Genomic DNA, 15,394 nt, shown 5'->3' on the forward strand with positions numbered 1-15,394 from the left:
AAGTGATTATTATTATGATTATTATTATTATTATTGATATGTCAAAAACTCTGCTAAGCTCAGTTTTCTTACCCGTTTATACTGTTTTTCGGTTAATAGTACTCCTTTGATGATTTCCAACCTTATTGGGCTATTATTTAAGTTTGACTTGATTTGAAGATTATTTTGCACATCCCGTCGGGAGGTTAACGCGAATATCATATATTCCGGCTGCATTTTCGTTCTTCTCGTCAAGTGCGGACCTACAATATTTTCCAGCAGAGTTGCTGTTCTGAAACAAACGTTCTACAAGACTAGTGCATTTAACATGAAAAGAAAAAGATCTAAAAGTACCAAAAGGTTTAAGCTTGGAGAGTTACAAATTAGAAATCCTTCCTGCGCTCTTTTATTATTTAGCCAATTATCGTTTTGATCGACGAACATGTGTTAAAGCATGTAAGTTAAATATTGCACAGTAGCATTTGTGCTGCTTGGTTCTTAGAGGACGGCGGGAAATGGGCCTTATTTTGCCTCTCTCTTGCTTCCTCATCAACAAACTCGGGTTAGCCATGCCATTTGAGCAGAAATCCTGTGGAGTGGCTCGGCTCTGCGACAGAAAGTCATACAGCGGACTCTTCGGTCTTTATATTAAAATCGTCTTCCTCCATTTCACAGTAATACTTTCTAGTTTCTGGCATAAACTTGGGATCTTCTTCAAGCTTGCTACCTTCCGCATTGCTATCGATGCCGACTTTTCTACTTTTCCGTAATTTAAGGATTCTCTTAAGCTCTATGGCGAAGTCTTCGTCAATGTGTGCAATGATCAAAGGCTTTACACAACAGGAAACATTAACAAGAAGCGTGCTCAACAAGTGCACTGAGCGGGGCAGGCACTGAGTGTGAGTAAACGCATCAGCTATATCACAAGCATAAGTAGGAACCCAGAAAAGAAGCGTTCCTGGTATTAAAGCCACAAAAAGCCTTGTTTTGCCTTTTTCTTCTTTCCAAGAATTTATCTTTTCTCTGCGTTCCTCTTGTGCCCAGCGCTCGGCGTTCACGTAGGTTTTCTGCAGATTTGCACTTGCTCTGCAGTAACCTGTTGCGATAGCAACGAGTGGTATAACGAGGATGAGTTTCAAAGTAACGCTCGAAGGTAGCTTTCGTTTTTCACTTCTTCTCTACACACAGCGTAACCAGGGTGTAAAACAAAGTTGTTTCCATCCAAGGTGAATGACAGAGAAACTGCAAAGGACACAAGGCAGCAGAGCGCGACAGCAGCACAAACGTATTTGCGCTTAAAGAATGTCAAATAGTTAGCTTGGTGCGTGCTTGCCATATATCTGTCAGTGGCGGTCAAAGTCATTGCAAACAGCGTTAAAATGCCGAGCACTTAGATGGCGTAGCCTTGAAACCGGATATCCACTCGCCTTTGATCAGGACACCGAGAGTAGACTGCATTACAAACAGGGACATTACCAGATCGATCATAGCATCCGTTTTTTTCAGCTCTTTGTTTCACGTGCGTGAAACAAAGAGCCGAAACAAAGAGCCGTAACGCGATGGGGACATTCCTTTACATGGGCTATACAGGTATCTGCGACCCAAAAAGTATGGTTTTTTACCTGTTTTGGTCAGAATAGGGTATCGATTTTGGCCATTTTGGTCTCAAATGGTGTAGTATTCTACCCTGGGCATTGTTATTCAGGACAGGGTACTAAGTTATGGGGAATCGCTCTGGCCTGGGACAAGTCCAAGACCAGGCGAAAATAGAAGCGGACAACTAGATCATGCCCGACTTACTCGTCTGGTGAGAGGGTGGGTTGCCAGCCTCTTTGCTTTCACGCCCTCGAGTAGAGTGACGGGGTGGAACACGTATAAATTCTTTTATACTGTCATTTGCATAATTTCTAAGTCTGCATAGTTGTGCGAAGATCAAACGAAACGGCTCTTCAATGTAGCTCCTTGTGTAATATTTATTTGCACTTTGTTTTCTTTTGAACAGGAGAGTTCTTCTTGACAAACTTGCTCAAAACTCGAAAAGGAAGTACGGAAGACCAGCAAAGTAAAGAGAGATGAAAGATGGCAAGCGAAAGATCAAATTTGACAAGTCCTTTGTCCAACGCGCTTTACACGCGCGTTATCAGCATTCGTGCCATTCTCGAGTCTACGGACGCAAAGACGTTGGATTTTTATTTGTTAAAACCGCGAGAGTCAAGGTTTCCTGTACTTGGAAATTTACAGAATATGCTTTATTTGAAATCAAGAAACGATGATGATAATAACGGCAAAAAATATGTATTTCGCAATCCTTTGGTGCGCGTGACACACACGTTTCACGCGTGGCAGCTGAACATGTCGTTGGCTGACATTAATTGTATGCACATGCTGTGACAGTGGAAGGGTAGATATATTTTCCTCCGCGGAATTCTTTCACAGTACTAACATGTTCATGATAAGATCATGAAGCAGTTTTCACGTGAGTGTCAAAATTAATTTGTATTTGCTTTGGTTTTGCATTGCTACGCTGATTGACAGGCTTAAAAACACCCTCCACTTAGTCATCCAATCCAGATGTAAAACCAAAACCAATTGTTACTCTCTTCCACTCGTTTTCCCGCGCTTCTTCTCATCTACTTATATTTGCTTCGAGTTTTCATTGGTTCACTGTATTGTCTGGGTGCTTTGTGATTGGCCAGAGTGATTACTTTGGTTCTGGTTTTTCGACGCTTAATTGGAAACTGTTCTATTTAATGGATGTGTGATTTACATCAGTGACAGACGCTGCGTAGAACGTCCAAGGAAACGTGGGAGAGAAAGATGTGGCTCAGTGCTTGATGCAGATGATGGGAGGCCTCCTTTCAAAAGAGTATAATTTTAGCTTCAAATCATGATGCATTGTAAAAGAAACTATTTTAAAAAAAAATCATTATTTCTTAAAAAAGCTTTTTCTCCTTTTTCATTCGGTTTGAACCGACTTTACCCTGGCGAAAACTAAAGTGTGTCGTTCACGGAGATTTTGGTTTGAGTTTCATCTCACTTCCCTTGACGGGGCTCCAGTACCAATAATAATAACTGTCTCCATAGTTACTATTCAGACTCGAGTGGTAACAGGCGTTATACCACCAAGCTCCTCTGCAACTTTTAGCACAGTTACCGCTGCTACGCTTGTCATTATCCTGGTCCTTGGTAGTGAAAGCCATACCGTTATGGTTTTTAAGTTGATCCCTCGCTGAGCCAGAATAGAAATCTACAAACAGTGTGTAGTTAGTTGCCTCGTTAGTAACTGTAAAATTACTATACTTGGCATATTTATTTCCACTAGATGTCGTGTTGATTTCCACTCGCAGCTGGCTCGGAATCTCAGTCAGTTGATGAATCTTTTCGTTTCCAAGCCAATACTCTCCTCTGACGTCACCAAAGCCATTCTTATACTCGTCCCAGTCCCTGTAGAATCCAACAAACCCATTGAAGCGTTTATGAAAGACAGTCCAGCCACCGCCATCTGTCTTCATGTCACAGTACACTTCAAAACTGGTTTTCTTTGTTGGGTTGACTGTGTACACTCCACCTTCCTTGAAACCAGCAGAAAACAGCTCGGCACAATCTCGTGCTGAAGACAAAAAATAAATCAGTCAATGAAAGAAGAGGGCCGGCAGCTTTATTCGTTTAAGAATAGAATGATTGATGACCATAAATCACGATTAAAGGGAGACAAAGTAATGGCAGTATACAAAAGGCGCTTTTGCGTTTCAGAACCCGCATTCCGAGGAACGTATACCAAAAACCTGAATTTTACACGTATGACAAGCTTATCTCTCCCACTGATTAAACCAGACAAATTTCACCGATAAAAAAAGACACTGATAACAGAAACAAGTTACAAATAAAATAGATAAGAAGAAGGCCATAAAAAACAAGGCATTTATGAAGTTGATGTTGTAACCGTAGTTAACAGAGGTGAATGGTTATGAAGCTCGACAATCATCAAATGACCGTGACAAATTCTTTGTTTTGCGCTCATACACGAATTACATAACAGAAACGTTTCTATTGGCTTGCAACTCAGTCAGCAGTAAGCAGCTATTGTGTTAAACTATTGTGAACGGCAAAAGCCAAAAAAGAGAACAAAAAAAATGCAATAATGAACTTTGTCGGGTTTCATAACCATTCCCCTTTATGGTTCACTCAACGTTTCGTCAAGGGAACGCGCATGCGTAAATGCTTAGTAGTTGGCTTACCAGTCTTTACAATCAGTTGCACCTCAGTCTCCACATGAACGAACTCGCTTCGTGCAGAGCAGATATAGGTACCACTGTCTTCTGCCGTCAATCTGTTTATCTTCAGTTGTCCTCCTTCCATTTGTGAGCGATCCTCTGGAATGTCAGCTTTACATTTTGTCCACGTGACACTGGGTACTGGGTGTCCTTTTGCAGAACAGTTGAGTGTGACTGACTGTCCGTGGTAACGTTCTATCTTGTCTGGCGGCTTGACTGTAAACTGAGGTAACACATTGACTATCAGAGCTGTCATGGCGTGTGATGTGCCCAGAGCGTTGGTAGCGGTGCAGATGTATGTTCCTGCATCTTTCTTTTCCGTCTTTGTTATGGTTAGGGTATGACCTTGCACTGTTGCTCTTTCACTGGGAAGTTGATCGAAAAGTTTGGTCCAGGACACCACCGGAGGGGGGTATCCAATGACCTGGCATTTAGAGAGCTTGACATCCTGTCCACTTTCGGAGTATACCGGTCCAGTGGGAAGGGAGATGAGAGGACGAGCTGCAAGGAAAAACGACGCTATTTATATGCGGCGGAAGATAACACTGTTATTACTGATAAAATGACTAAACGAGGTTTGCTGATAAGAGATAAGTTTTTACTCAAGAAACTTAAGTTGATTACCTTTGACATTGAGTGTAACAGACGCCTGTACGGTCCCCTGGTCAGTACGAATTGTACACACGTACATTCCATTATCACCTACTGTCGCATTCTTGATATGAAGAGCTCCTTTGATGATTGAATATCTTCCTGTGGGAAGAGATCCTTCTTCTTTGGACCAAGTCACTGTTGCATCAACGTTTTTCTCCGGTGAACACTTGAATATGGCGGACTGATCCAGAGCGACGGTCTTAACGGCCGCTGTCACCACAATCCCTGGGGCAGGAATAACATTCCCTGGCTCCCCCCTGAATGGCTGCAGAGAAGTCGGAGTCGGTGAGGTGGGTTCTCCGGGCTCACCCTTGTCGCCCTTTATTCCGGGGGGTCCGGGGAGGCCTGGGTATCCGGGAGGCCCCTGCGGTCCCTTTGGTCCGATCTTTCCTGGGGGTCCTTGCACACAAATCTGGCTTTTACTAGTGCAGATCTTTCTCGTTGCAGTGTTGACGGATTGTGTGATTTGTTGTTGTATCTCTGTAGATAAGGCATCGTTTTCTTCTTTGGAGGACCCAACATCTCGAGGGTTTCTTTGCTGAGCTGAAGAACTGATTGACTCAACAATCGAGGAGCGAATTTCTGCGAGAAAGGATTAAATGTCGTGCCGTTATAACGAAAGTTGTTGTCCCTGATAGAGATAGGTGAAGCTCGTTACCTATTTGCCATGATTAAAGGAATTAGAATTGCCTGTTGGCTGGCGGCCACTCGTTCTAAAACTCGAGCTCAAGATTTCGACACAAAAATTAAACAACTTCAATCGGACTTCAATGTGATGGTTTTCTGTTTAAAGGATTCATCTTAATCAAGTCCAAACTAATATTCAATTCTGGAAAAAGCTGGTGTCAGCGATCAAGAATCACGTCAATCAAATTGCAAATCCGATCCAGAAATGATGTGAGATACATGACATCCCGATAGAACAGGAATCGGGGATTATCTCTTCAACTGAGTGAAATTTAAAACACAGAGCCTTAGGTTACGGCTTTTCAGCTATTAATAACGACTGTGATATCGAGAAATGTCCTGATCCTTTTAATCCCCTGAAATCTATCTACTGATCATGCTTTTAAAATACTTTGAATACCTTTCTACAAAGTGGTTTTGTTGACCTCTGAAGAAAGTAAATTACCTTTTCGTTCAGGAGGTTCAAATTGCAAGACCAGCTATACTCTGATCACGTATTGGTTTCTTTATAATAACTTGGCAGCTACCAAGGGAGCGAAATCGAGAAGAAAAAAGTGAAGGAGGTTTTTCGGATGGAAGGCGTTCACTTGTTATCGATGTTTGTTAAGGTTTCTTTCTTAACAAAATCTAAGTTTTGTAAAGAAATAAACAATGTGAAACTCTAGAATGCTGCATGCAGACCGTATATTTTGATCACGTGTAGTCCACAAACCAACCGGATGTTCGAGCCAAAATCAGTAACCAAGATAGTCTCCTTTACAATCACATATCTGCCATCTACAATACTCTTGCTCGTATTTAAAAACATCTATTGTTTGGGTTAACTGTGAACTTCTGTATGGACGATTAAACTTGTAAATATTCCTAATATTGACTGAAAACAAAATAGCATCGCACAATCGAGTCGGTCTCAAACGCTTTAAAGTTTACACATCCGTGACAAAGCCAGATGCAGTTTAATACAATGTTGGTTTTAGTTTTTAACTTTTGGATCACAACAAAGGTATGTAATGCTAACCAATTTGGCTTGAAGACGGGAATACGGTTAATTCAAAAGCGCTTTGTGGATTTCACAATAAATGGAAGAAATTAAAACTTCCAAAGTTTAGGGGCTTTCTAAGAAACAAGTTCTACCCAGGGTAGTGAGTTCGACAAAGGAACCAGACTCCTTTAATGTACTCACCGTTTGTTGGAATGGACGGGACGGGCGTTGTCACTAACTGTTTTTCTCTTTGCTCAAGAGTCTCAAGCCTTTCCTTGTAAGCTCGTATCTCCAACTCAAGCCTCACATAACCAATACAGTACAAGAAAACACTGACAAACGAAATACAACAGCAAACAACAAGAAGGCGGGAAGATCCACCAGCGCTCGTCATTGTGAACTGTACTGCAACGAAGTCTTTCACAAATAGCTAGGCAGATTATGGGCCACATTATTTACACCATGAACCCAGATAACCTCGAAAAATCTGGAGTTTATGATAACTTTATTATTTATTTACTTTGCAGTGTTCCAAATTGACTGAATAAGAATCTTACTGTTCAAGCTTTTGTGCTTGAGCGGCTGGATGTCATAGAAGGAGTATTTTCTTCCATGAGCATAAATAGCATTGTGGGCCCTAGATCGATTTGGATTTTTTTTTTAGATTGAACTATTTTCACCCGAGATATATTTACGAATTTCAGCTTTTCTGTCTTGAACAGCTGCCATTTTGTCGTTTGGTCTAAATATTTTTAATGGTTAAGTCCAAACCGAACTCAAAAATGTTTTCCTCGATATCAACGGACATTAAGTTTTCTATAAGGGACAAAGAGATATAACTGAAAATTCCCTGCTCAATTCTTGAATAGACTTCGCACATGATAAGAAATACGGCGAAAGCTCACAAAAGTTGGCAGCACAACTTCAAAAGATGTGAGAAAAACCACCTCTCTCCCCAAAGCTACTGTCTTCAATAGCTCACTGCCACCTTTTCAGGGTGAAAAGGCCATAGTAACCTTAGATTTCAATCAAAATAACTTTATCTATAATGGCGGAATTATCCTTTAAGAACAGTAAGTTTCCATTAAGGAATTAATTCAGTACCAACAGGGTGAGAGCTGATCAGATCTCAAACAAGCCGCTCAACCTGATAGCTGAGAAACCGCCACCACATGTATTTGATAACCGAACCTGAAATTCCAGCACCCCATCCAGGCCCTCATTAAGCGATTGCAGCTAAAATATGGGCTTATTACAAGAAATAAGTACAGAAATAGAGGAACAGTTTGAAATCAGAGGATATAAGCACATTTCCATTAATTTGATTTGAACTGACATGCATTCATATCTACTGCTGTTTAAAAATTATAACGGGAATTCCCTGGAACGTACCTAAAAGCGGCCTTATGTTTATAGAAATTTCATTGTCTAAAATACCAATTCATAGCCTTTGTTTTGTAGTAAAAAAAAAAAAAAAAGGGTTAAATTGTGTTGCTTATCAAAACGCCGGGTAATCTAACATTGGCCTGATGCAAGGTGTTGAAGAGGTGAATCGATACTATTTTAAATGTTTAATTGAAAACGTCTTGAAGGACTTGTGATAAATAAGGAGCGGGAAACTAAAGCAAATGTGACACCATTAGTAGGATTGTGACGTCAATGACTGAAAGTCCAGTTTCCAGTCTCCGCGTGACTATATTTTCCCCTCGTTGCACTTCAACAACAACAACAACAACAACAACAACAACAATAACTTTACTTCGCGACAACCTAACGTGTAAACGCATTCTATGACATCAATTGCAAAAAGTCTGCAACGTCCAGTTTCCTTAACTGTACATGTTTAGATTGCTTTCCGGTGAATAGCACTTCTTTGATGATTTCCTACCTTATTGAGCTATTATTATTTAAGTCTAACTTAATTAGAAGATTATTTTGCACATCCCATCGGGAGGATAACGCTAATATTATGTATCCTACATTTTCGTTCTTCTCGTCATCTCACCTATAATATTTTCCAGCAAAATTGCCGTTCTGAAACAAAAGTTCTACTAGACTAATGCATTTCAGGTTTGATTGTCATTAAACCGCAAACATGTAAAAAAGATCTAAAAAGTACCAAAAAGTATTAACTTCAGTGGAGAGTTACAAATTAGAAAACCTCGCTTTGCGCTTTTTTTATTTAGCCAACGATCGCTCTGATCGACGAACAAGTTTTAAAGCATTTAAGATAAATATTGCACAGTAGCATTTGTGTTGCTTGGTTCTTAGAGGAGGGAGTGACTGAAGTGTGGAGTGACTGAACTCTGCGACAGAAATTCCTACAATGGTTTCCTCTCAAGTGTCATACAGTGGACTCTTCCCTCTTTAGATTAAATTCGTCTTCCTCCATTTTACAGTAATACTTTCTAGTTTCTGGCATAAACTTGGGATCTTCTTCAAGCTTGCTACCCTCCACATTGCTATCGATGCCGACTTTTCTACTTTTCCGTAATTTAAGGATTCTCTTAAACTCTATGGCGAAGTCTTCGTCCATGTGTGCAATGATCAAAGGCTTTACGCAACAGGAGACATTAACAAGAAGGGTGCACAGCAAGTACACTGAGCGAGGCAGGCATTGTTTGTGAGTAAACACATCAGCTATATCACAAACAGAAGTAGGAACCCAGAAAAGAAGTGTTCCTAGTATTAAAGCCGCAACAAGCCTTGTTTTGCCTTCTTCTTCTTTCCAAGAATTTATCTTTTCCCTTCGTTCCTCTTGTGCCCAGCGCTCCGCGTTCACGTAGGTTTTCTGCAGATTTGCACCTGCTCTGCAGTAACATGTTGCGATAGCAACGAGTGGTATAACAACGACAATGAGTTTTAATATGGACGCTCGAAGGTAGCTTTCCCTTTTGACTTCCTCTCTGCACACAGCGTAACCAGGGTGTAAAACAAAGTTGTTTCCATCAAAGGTAAATGGCAGAGGGACTGCAAAGGACACAAGCCAACAAACCGCGAGAGCAGCGCAAACGTACTTGCGCTTAAAGAATGTCAAATAGTTAGGTTGGTGCTTACTTGCCATGTATCTGTCGATGGCGGTCAAAGTCATCGTAAACAGCGTTAAAATGCCGAGCACTGAGATGGCGTACCCTTGAAACCGGCAAGCAGAATCGGAAGATATCCACTCGCCTTTCATCAGGACACCGAGCGTAAACGGCATTACCAACAGTGACATTACCAAATCGATAATAGCGTATGACAGAATGTACATGTGGATAGCATAGCGTAGTCTTGCATTCCTGTAGATCGCCAGGCACACGATGAAACCGGAAAGAATTCCTGCCATTGTCATACAACCACTGGTTAAACTCTCGGTGACCACGACTTCTGTGCATCTGTTGTGTAGCGCCGTTTGTAGGTCACTCGGCGATCCATCTTGCTGGGCACGCATATTTCACTCTCTCTCGAACTTGAGTAGACACAAGTCAGTGTAATTGCAACGAGAACAGCAAATCGAATAATATTATGAAAAATTCACCGATGAAGTTTCCTTGCCGGGTGTTTTGTTGTGACTTTTGGCGCCTTCAAATGTAGTTTACAAAACTTTTCAATTTATGTTTATCTGAAGAATCCGGCGTCCAGGTTAAAATTTTGTCGTAACATACCGGAATTCCTCCGCGATCAACGCACAAGTTGATTGATCCGATGAAATAGTATTAAACTCAGTTTCTTCGCTTCAAACGCGTTTCTTTCTTTGGTTCTCATCGTTTGTCGATAGAAACGTTTCGAATAGGTTTTGCCGATTACGAAACAAAGTAATTATTTATGAGTGTGATGCAGACCAAAATTTCACCTGCTTAAACTGTAATTGATACCGGGTTGTCTATTAAAAGTTGGCCTATAGAGGACGGCTTGATAACTTCTGTTATGGTAATATGGGCTGTATATTTCTGAAGATGACGAACCGTAGCTAGTTACGTAGCAACCTTTTCATCATTATAAAAATAAGAGGAAAATACATAAATTGTTTTCTAAGCATTAGGTCGCCAGACAGTATGGACTCGAAATTTCCCCTTCTTTCTCTTCTTGCGTGTTTATGGAAAGACAGAGAAAAAAAACAAACAAAAAAAACCACTCTTTTCTTAGCAAAAACAGATTTTGTGTCGTCTAGGACTTTACTTTGACTGACATGCTTAGACTAAAAAATTCAAAAGGTTTAGCTTTTTCTCCGCCACCACGAAAAATCCTGCCAGGGGCTTGAATGAGACCTTCATAGAAAATTGCAAGCTAATAAAATAGGAAAAGCAAGGTCGAGTTGAGGTAGCCAGTCACGTACCGCAGGATACTGCGATTTTGCCTGAGCTGAGAATGACATGGTAGTCGCACTTCATACAGCAGGGGGAATTGAAAAACGAAAAATTAGGAGCACAATTAAAAATATTCAAGACAAAATCAATATTGGAACCTCTATTTAATAAGTCACTGCTATAAAGGAAGTGAATTTTAACAATGCAATGAATTCATAGGGCAAATGGCGCGCTGTAGGACAAACGACAAGTTATCCATATGTCATCTTCTCGTGACCAAACAAAAATGTTTACTACAGGCGGAGTAAGAGAGCTACAGATATAAAGGAAGTTTGTGTATAGTATGATACTGAAAAGTTAAAAGGGTCAACGACTGCATTTTGGCAACTACACCCAGATTAATTAATGCAAAGCTAAGATCGACATGGATCTTCCTCAGGGCAATATTGATGTCATACAAAGTTCTATTTTACTTTACAATATTTTCATGGCAGTTATATTAAGAGAACTGAAAAGAAAAAAAATTATTATATGCCTCGTAAGGCATGCTCCGAGTAAATAAGGAAATAAAAACTTGATTTTCGAATCAGTTTTTCTTGCGTGTATCCACTTAAAGATTTATGTAGCTTAAGACTCGTATTAAAAATAAAATCAATATACGCTAATTACTTGGCAATGTTCAATACAAAGTATAATTGGCCAAAAAACAGAGTTTTAAATATGTATTGGGTGGAAGCAATCGGTCTTACCATTGGTAAAGGAAAATAATTTGAAACTTTGCCAACTCGATTCCGCAGGATTCTTGGATGTAAATTCTGCTCAGTGGCGGATCTAGGGGAGGAGCCCAGGGACCCTCCCCCCCCGTCTTTTGGGAAAAGAAAGAAATAATCACAGAAGGAAGAAAAGCCGGCAGGGCAAGCAAAACAAAACCGCCCCCCGCCCCCTTAGCTGAAGGTCTGGATCTGTCACTACTGCTCTATATATTCTTTTTGATGTGGAAATCAATCTGATCAAGATACTAACGCGGGATTCTACGTTTCAATTATCTGTCAGTTGGAAATTTCCTCATGCCTGTCAGAAACCCTGATAAAGCTTCCTGTTTGTGGCAGAAAATCAAAGGATTTCATTCGGTTGTGTTGTGAAAACGCCAATGATACAATACAGTTTGTGCGAAGAATACCATCGTGGATTTATCCTGTCTTTGTCAAAAAACATTTTAATCGTAATAAGGCCCCAAAATTTTATCCAGAGGCAATTTATTAACCTTTCTTGTCAAACCATTAAAATCCAGATAATTGCCCCCTCTAATAGTCTCCCGGAAAGGCAAAGTCTTGGGGGTTTGCCGGCAAATTAATCAGTATTATGTGACTTACAGTTTTAACTGGAAAATTCATGACGATTTTAATTTTCTTCCCAAACCTGTTATTGAACGTTTTGTTTCCAACATCATGCAAATCGACTGAAAACGAGAAAAGGAAATAATAGTAACCAAAGAAAAATTAAATCTAGTCTCCTGCAATATATTTTTTTTCAGTTGAAGGATTTCATTTCTCGGCTAATCCAGGAAATTGTGACAGATTTACTGACCAGTAAAGGCAGTTAAAAAGATGCAACTATTTCCAACCATCTTATTTTTGTGTTAAAACACTTTCAAAAGATGTTTGGTTATAAAATTTTCTTTCGTTTGTGTAAAGGTTTTATTGTAGTTTCACTTTCTTATCGCCGATGATTTCGCACGTTATTCATTCATTGTAAAAACTCAAATTATAAATAACCTGTATTCAATATTCGAAAAGTGACGTTTTTACACCCGTTTAAAGTTCCTTTTTCCCACTTTGAATTATTCCCAGTGGCGGATCCAGACCTTGAGTTAAGGGTGGTGGTGGTTCTGTTTTGCTTGACCTGCCGGCTTTTCTTCCTCCTGTGATTTTTTTCTTTTTTTTCCCAAAATAAGGGGGGGGCGGGGTTCCCCCCGGGCCCCTCCCCTAGATCCGCCACTGATTCCAATTAGTAATGCTCTCCCTGAGCAAATTTTAGACGAATGTCCCTTGGACCTGAGGAAGTCAGTTCTGATGGCGCGAAACAGCTGCTGGAACTGCACACGGCGGTAAATGTAAACAACTCGAATAAAATCACGAGAATCACATCACGAAACGTGATTTGCGATTATGATAAATTTATAATTAAACGATGCTCATTCAGTTTTTGATTGAAGCAACTCAATCGAGCTTTTAAAATTATATGATCACAGCGTTTTCACGTGGTGAAGATATTAGGCATAAGGTTTAATGAGTAAGGAAAATTAAATTGAACTTTTTTTGACTTTGCTTTTAACCAGGGGGAATGTCTGCTATAGTGTAGTAAATGTTAGACATGCAGAAGCAAGCAAAAATACATCAGTATACGTGCTATATATTGTTGTTTTTAGTAAATTTTAAGAGGAAATAAAATTTGGTTAGAAAGCAGTTTCGATGCAAATGAGTCACCAAACTGAATTGCCTCCCTGATGGAATACCTAGGAAAGCTATATTGGTTCTTCTTTCACAATTAACCTGTGAAAACGTGATTTGCAGCTGTTTCACTTGATTTGGTTGAAGAATGACATCCACTCACTTTCATTGTTTAGACAAAATGAATTCGTTGTTTGTCAGCAGCAACCCATTCCTTGACCAATCATAGTTGTCGTTATAGTAATTTCAAATTATAATTGTGCTATTTATAATCTGAAACAGCTATAATGATTTACTGAAAACATCAGTCTCCTTATTAAATATTACTAAAGACTTCTTACAGTGGGCGATTTTCCCGGCTAGAAAGCGGAGAACCTTCAGAGCTCATCGACGTCACGGCCTTGCTGCCGTAAATCGTACACAATTTTTGAAATGTCTGCAAATGAGTCAGGAAATGGGCAGCTGCGACTGGAAAAGCTCACTCTTGAGCTTCTTAACCGCGAAGCCTCGCTTGTTGTGATCGAGACTTTAATTTGTGTTGTTATAACAGGAGCCTCAGTAGTCGGCAATGTTCTTGTAATGGTTGCTTTATATAGAAACGCGAGGCTGCGGAGACCTTCAAATCTTTACATAGGCTCGCTTGCTGTTTCCGATATCATTTTGTCATCTGTTGCGATGCCGTTTACGTGCATTTCGGCGATTACTGGGCGCTGGATCTTTGGAGAAGCCATCTGTTGGCTGCAGGCTTCTCTCGCCACGATGCTGGGGACGACATCCTTGGCGACCATGGCGCTTATCGCGGCGAACCGGCTTTTAAAAGTCGTTTATCCGAACACGCATCGCAGACTCATCTCAGTCAAGACAATTCTCTTCTCCATCGTTGTCGCTTGGTGTTTCACGGGGGCTATACCGCTATCGTTTTATATCACTGGCGTGCGAAACGTTTTTCATCCCGGCCACGTCGTTTGTTTGTTTGATTTCAGCTCCGCGAGCTATGCCCTTATTGCCTCGATTGCAGTTTTCGACGCCTTCATGCCATACCAAGTCATATTTATCTGCTATTTCAAAGTATGGCGTTTCGTTAGGAGCCACCGTTTTCAAATAAGCACTTCTCATGATCATGTAAACGTGGAAGAAGTGAAACTTAATCGCTTGCTGGCCGTGATTGTTATAAGTTTCACAATTTGTTTCACACCGTTCTTAGTGGTTATCTTAATCGAGAGTTTTCGTCAGCAGTTCTCCCTTCCTCGACAAGTTTACTTTTTCAGTACAGTTATGGTTGGAACAGCAAGCTGCGTAAATCCCGTTATCTACGGGGTTTTGAATAGGGATTTTAGACGAGAATTTCATTTAATATTTCGCATTAGGGGCAGAGGGACCAGGATAGGAACAATAGAACAGGCAAATGCGCGGCAAGCTGAGAGAGGCACAGTCAGTATACCTTAGGTTTTTAATTTTTTTTTTTAGTATATCTTAGCTGAGTCAATACTCCGGCTTTATATAAGCTAAGATAAAAAGTAAACAACATAATTTCAAAGCTGCTAAAGTGGAGTAAGACAATAGCTTAATTAAAAAACCCAGTTTTTTGCCCGTTGCATTGCGTCGCCAAGCCTTCGAACACGAACGCGCCAGGCTTACAGGTGAATTTTGTGGTACAAAAATATGCAGGCAAGGAACTCTCTTGACTAATTTCACTGGCTCTACGCTGGCTAATAAAAACAGAGCAAATTAAAAAAAGAATGGTTGAAAACCAGCTGCCTTAAGCTTCAAAGTTAATAGACAGCTGGAATTGTCCTCCAACCGGTATTCTTTTTGTTTAAGTAGCAGAATTGTGTTCACTAACCCGGCTTAGCAGTATCAAATGAATAGCTGCATCGAATGCTAAGGGCACTAAAATGAAAAAATCCTTCTTTTCAAGTCTGTGATTTAGACAGAGCTTGACATTTACTGTCAGTTCCGGATCTTTCTATCATGTTTTATTTGCTATTATTTTTCCTGCTTTTAATCAAACTCAGATAAATTAAACAACATAAATAAACATGTCAAGCAGTTTTTTCAAATGTTTCGTTCAATAACCTA

At 40.2% G+C, this 15,394-nt stretch overlaps 3 protein-coding genes and 1 pseudogene across 3 annotated transcripts; 1 reads left to right on the forward strand and 3 right to left on the reverse strand.

Moving 5' to 3' along the window:
- Positions 1-4: 4 nt before the first annotated feature.
- On the reverse strand, positions 5-1,467 carry LOC145498702 (somatostatin receptor type 4-like; annotated as a pseudogene).
- On the reverse strand, positions 1,034-7,066 carry LOC145498686 (uncharacterized). Its single transcript, XM_081478600.1, has 4 exons — positions 6,778-7,066; positions 4,878-5,489; positions 4,218-4,754; positions 1,034-3,589 (listed from the first exon to the last, which is right to left on the reverse strand). Exons 1-4 carry the CDS (start codon positions 6,968-6,970, stop codon positions 2,985-2,987), a joined length of 1,947 nt encoding a protein of 648 aa, XP_081334726.1. The 5' UTR covers positions 6,971-7,066; the 3' UTR covers positions 1,034-2,984.
- A 1,024-nt stretch (positions 7,067-8,090) lies between these two features.
- Positions 8,091-10,316, reverse strand: LOC145497192 (melatonin receptor type 1C-like). The gene has a single exon (XM_081477002.1). It carries the CDS (start codon positions 10,007-10,009, stop codon positions 8,921-8,923), a length of 1,089 nt encoding a protein of 362 aa, XP_081333128.1. The 5' UTR covers positions 10,010-10,316; the 3' UTR covers positions 8,091-8,920.
- Positions 10,317-13,621: 3,305 nt separating this feature from the next.
- LOC145498142 (histamine H2 receptor-like) lies at positions 13,622-15,269 on the forward strand. The gene has a single exon (XM_081478024.1). The coding sequence runs from the start codon at positions 13,748-13,750 to the stop codon at positions 14,759-14,761; it is 1,014 nt and encodes a 337-aa protein (XP_081334150.1). The 5' UTR covers positions 13,622-13,747; the 3' UTR covers positions 14,762-15,269.
- The last annotated feature ends 125 nt before the right edge of the window (positions 15,270-15,394 follow it).

The sequence above is a fragment of the Orbicella franksi genome, chromosome 9 (assembly GCF_964199315.1).
Source record: "Orbicella franksi chromosome 9, jaOrbFran1.1, whole genome shotgun sequence".
Classification (NCBI taxonomy): Eukaryota; Metazoa; Cnidaria; class Anthozoa; order Scleractinia; family Merulinidae; genus Orbicella; species Orbicella franksi.

Excerpts from the sequence above, each read along its gene's own strand:
- LOC145498686 (XM_081478600.1), bottom strand. The coding sequence starts at position 6,970 with ATGACGAGCGCTGGTGGATCTTCCCGCCTTCTTGTTGTTTGCTGTTGT. Across the intron at positions 5,490-6,777 it reads CCCGTCCATTCCAACAAACG|AAATTCGCTCCTCGATTGTT; the intron begins GTGAGTACATTA and ends CCTTTCTCGCAG. Across the intron at positions 4,755-4,877 it reads TGTTACACTCAATGTCAAAG|CTCGTCCTCTCATCTCCCTT; the intron begins GTAATCAACTTA and ends TTTTCCTTGCAG.
- LOC145498142 (XM_081478024.1), top strand. The coding sequence starts at position 13,748 with ATGTCTGCAAATGAGTCAGGAAATGGGCAGCTGCGACTGGAAAAGCTC.
- LOC145497192 (XM_081477002.1), bottom strand. The coding sequence starts at position 10,009 with ATGCGTGCCCAGCAAGATGGATCGCCGAGTGACCTACAAACGGCGCTA.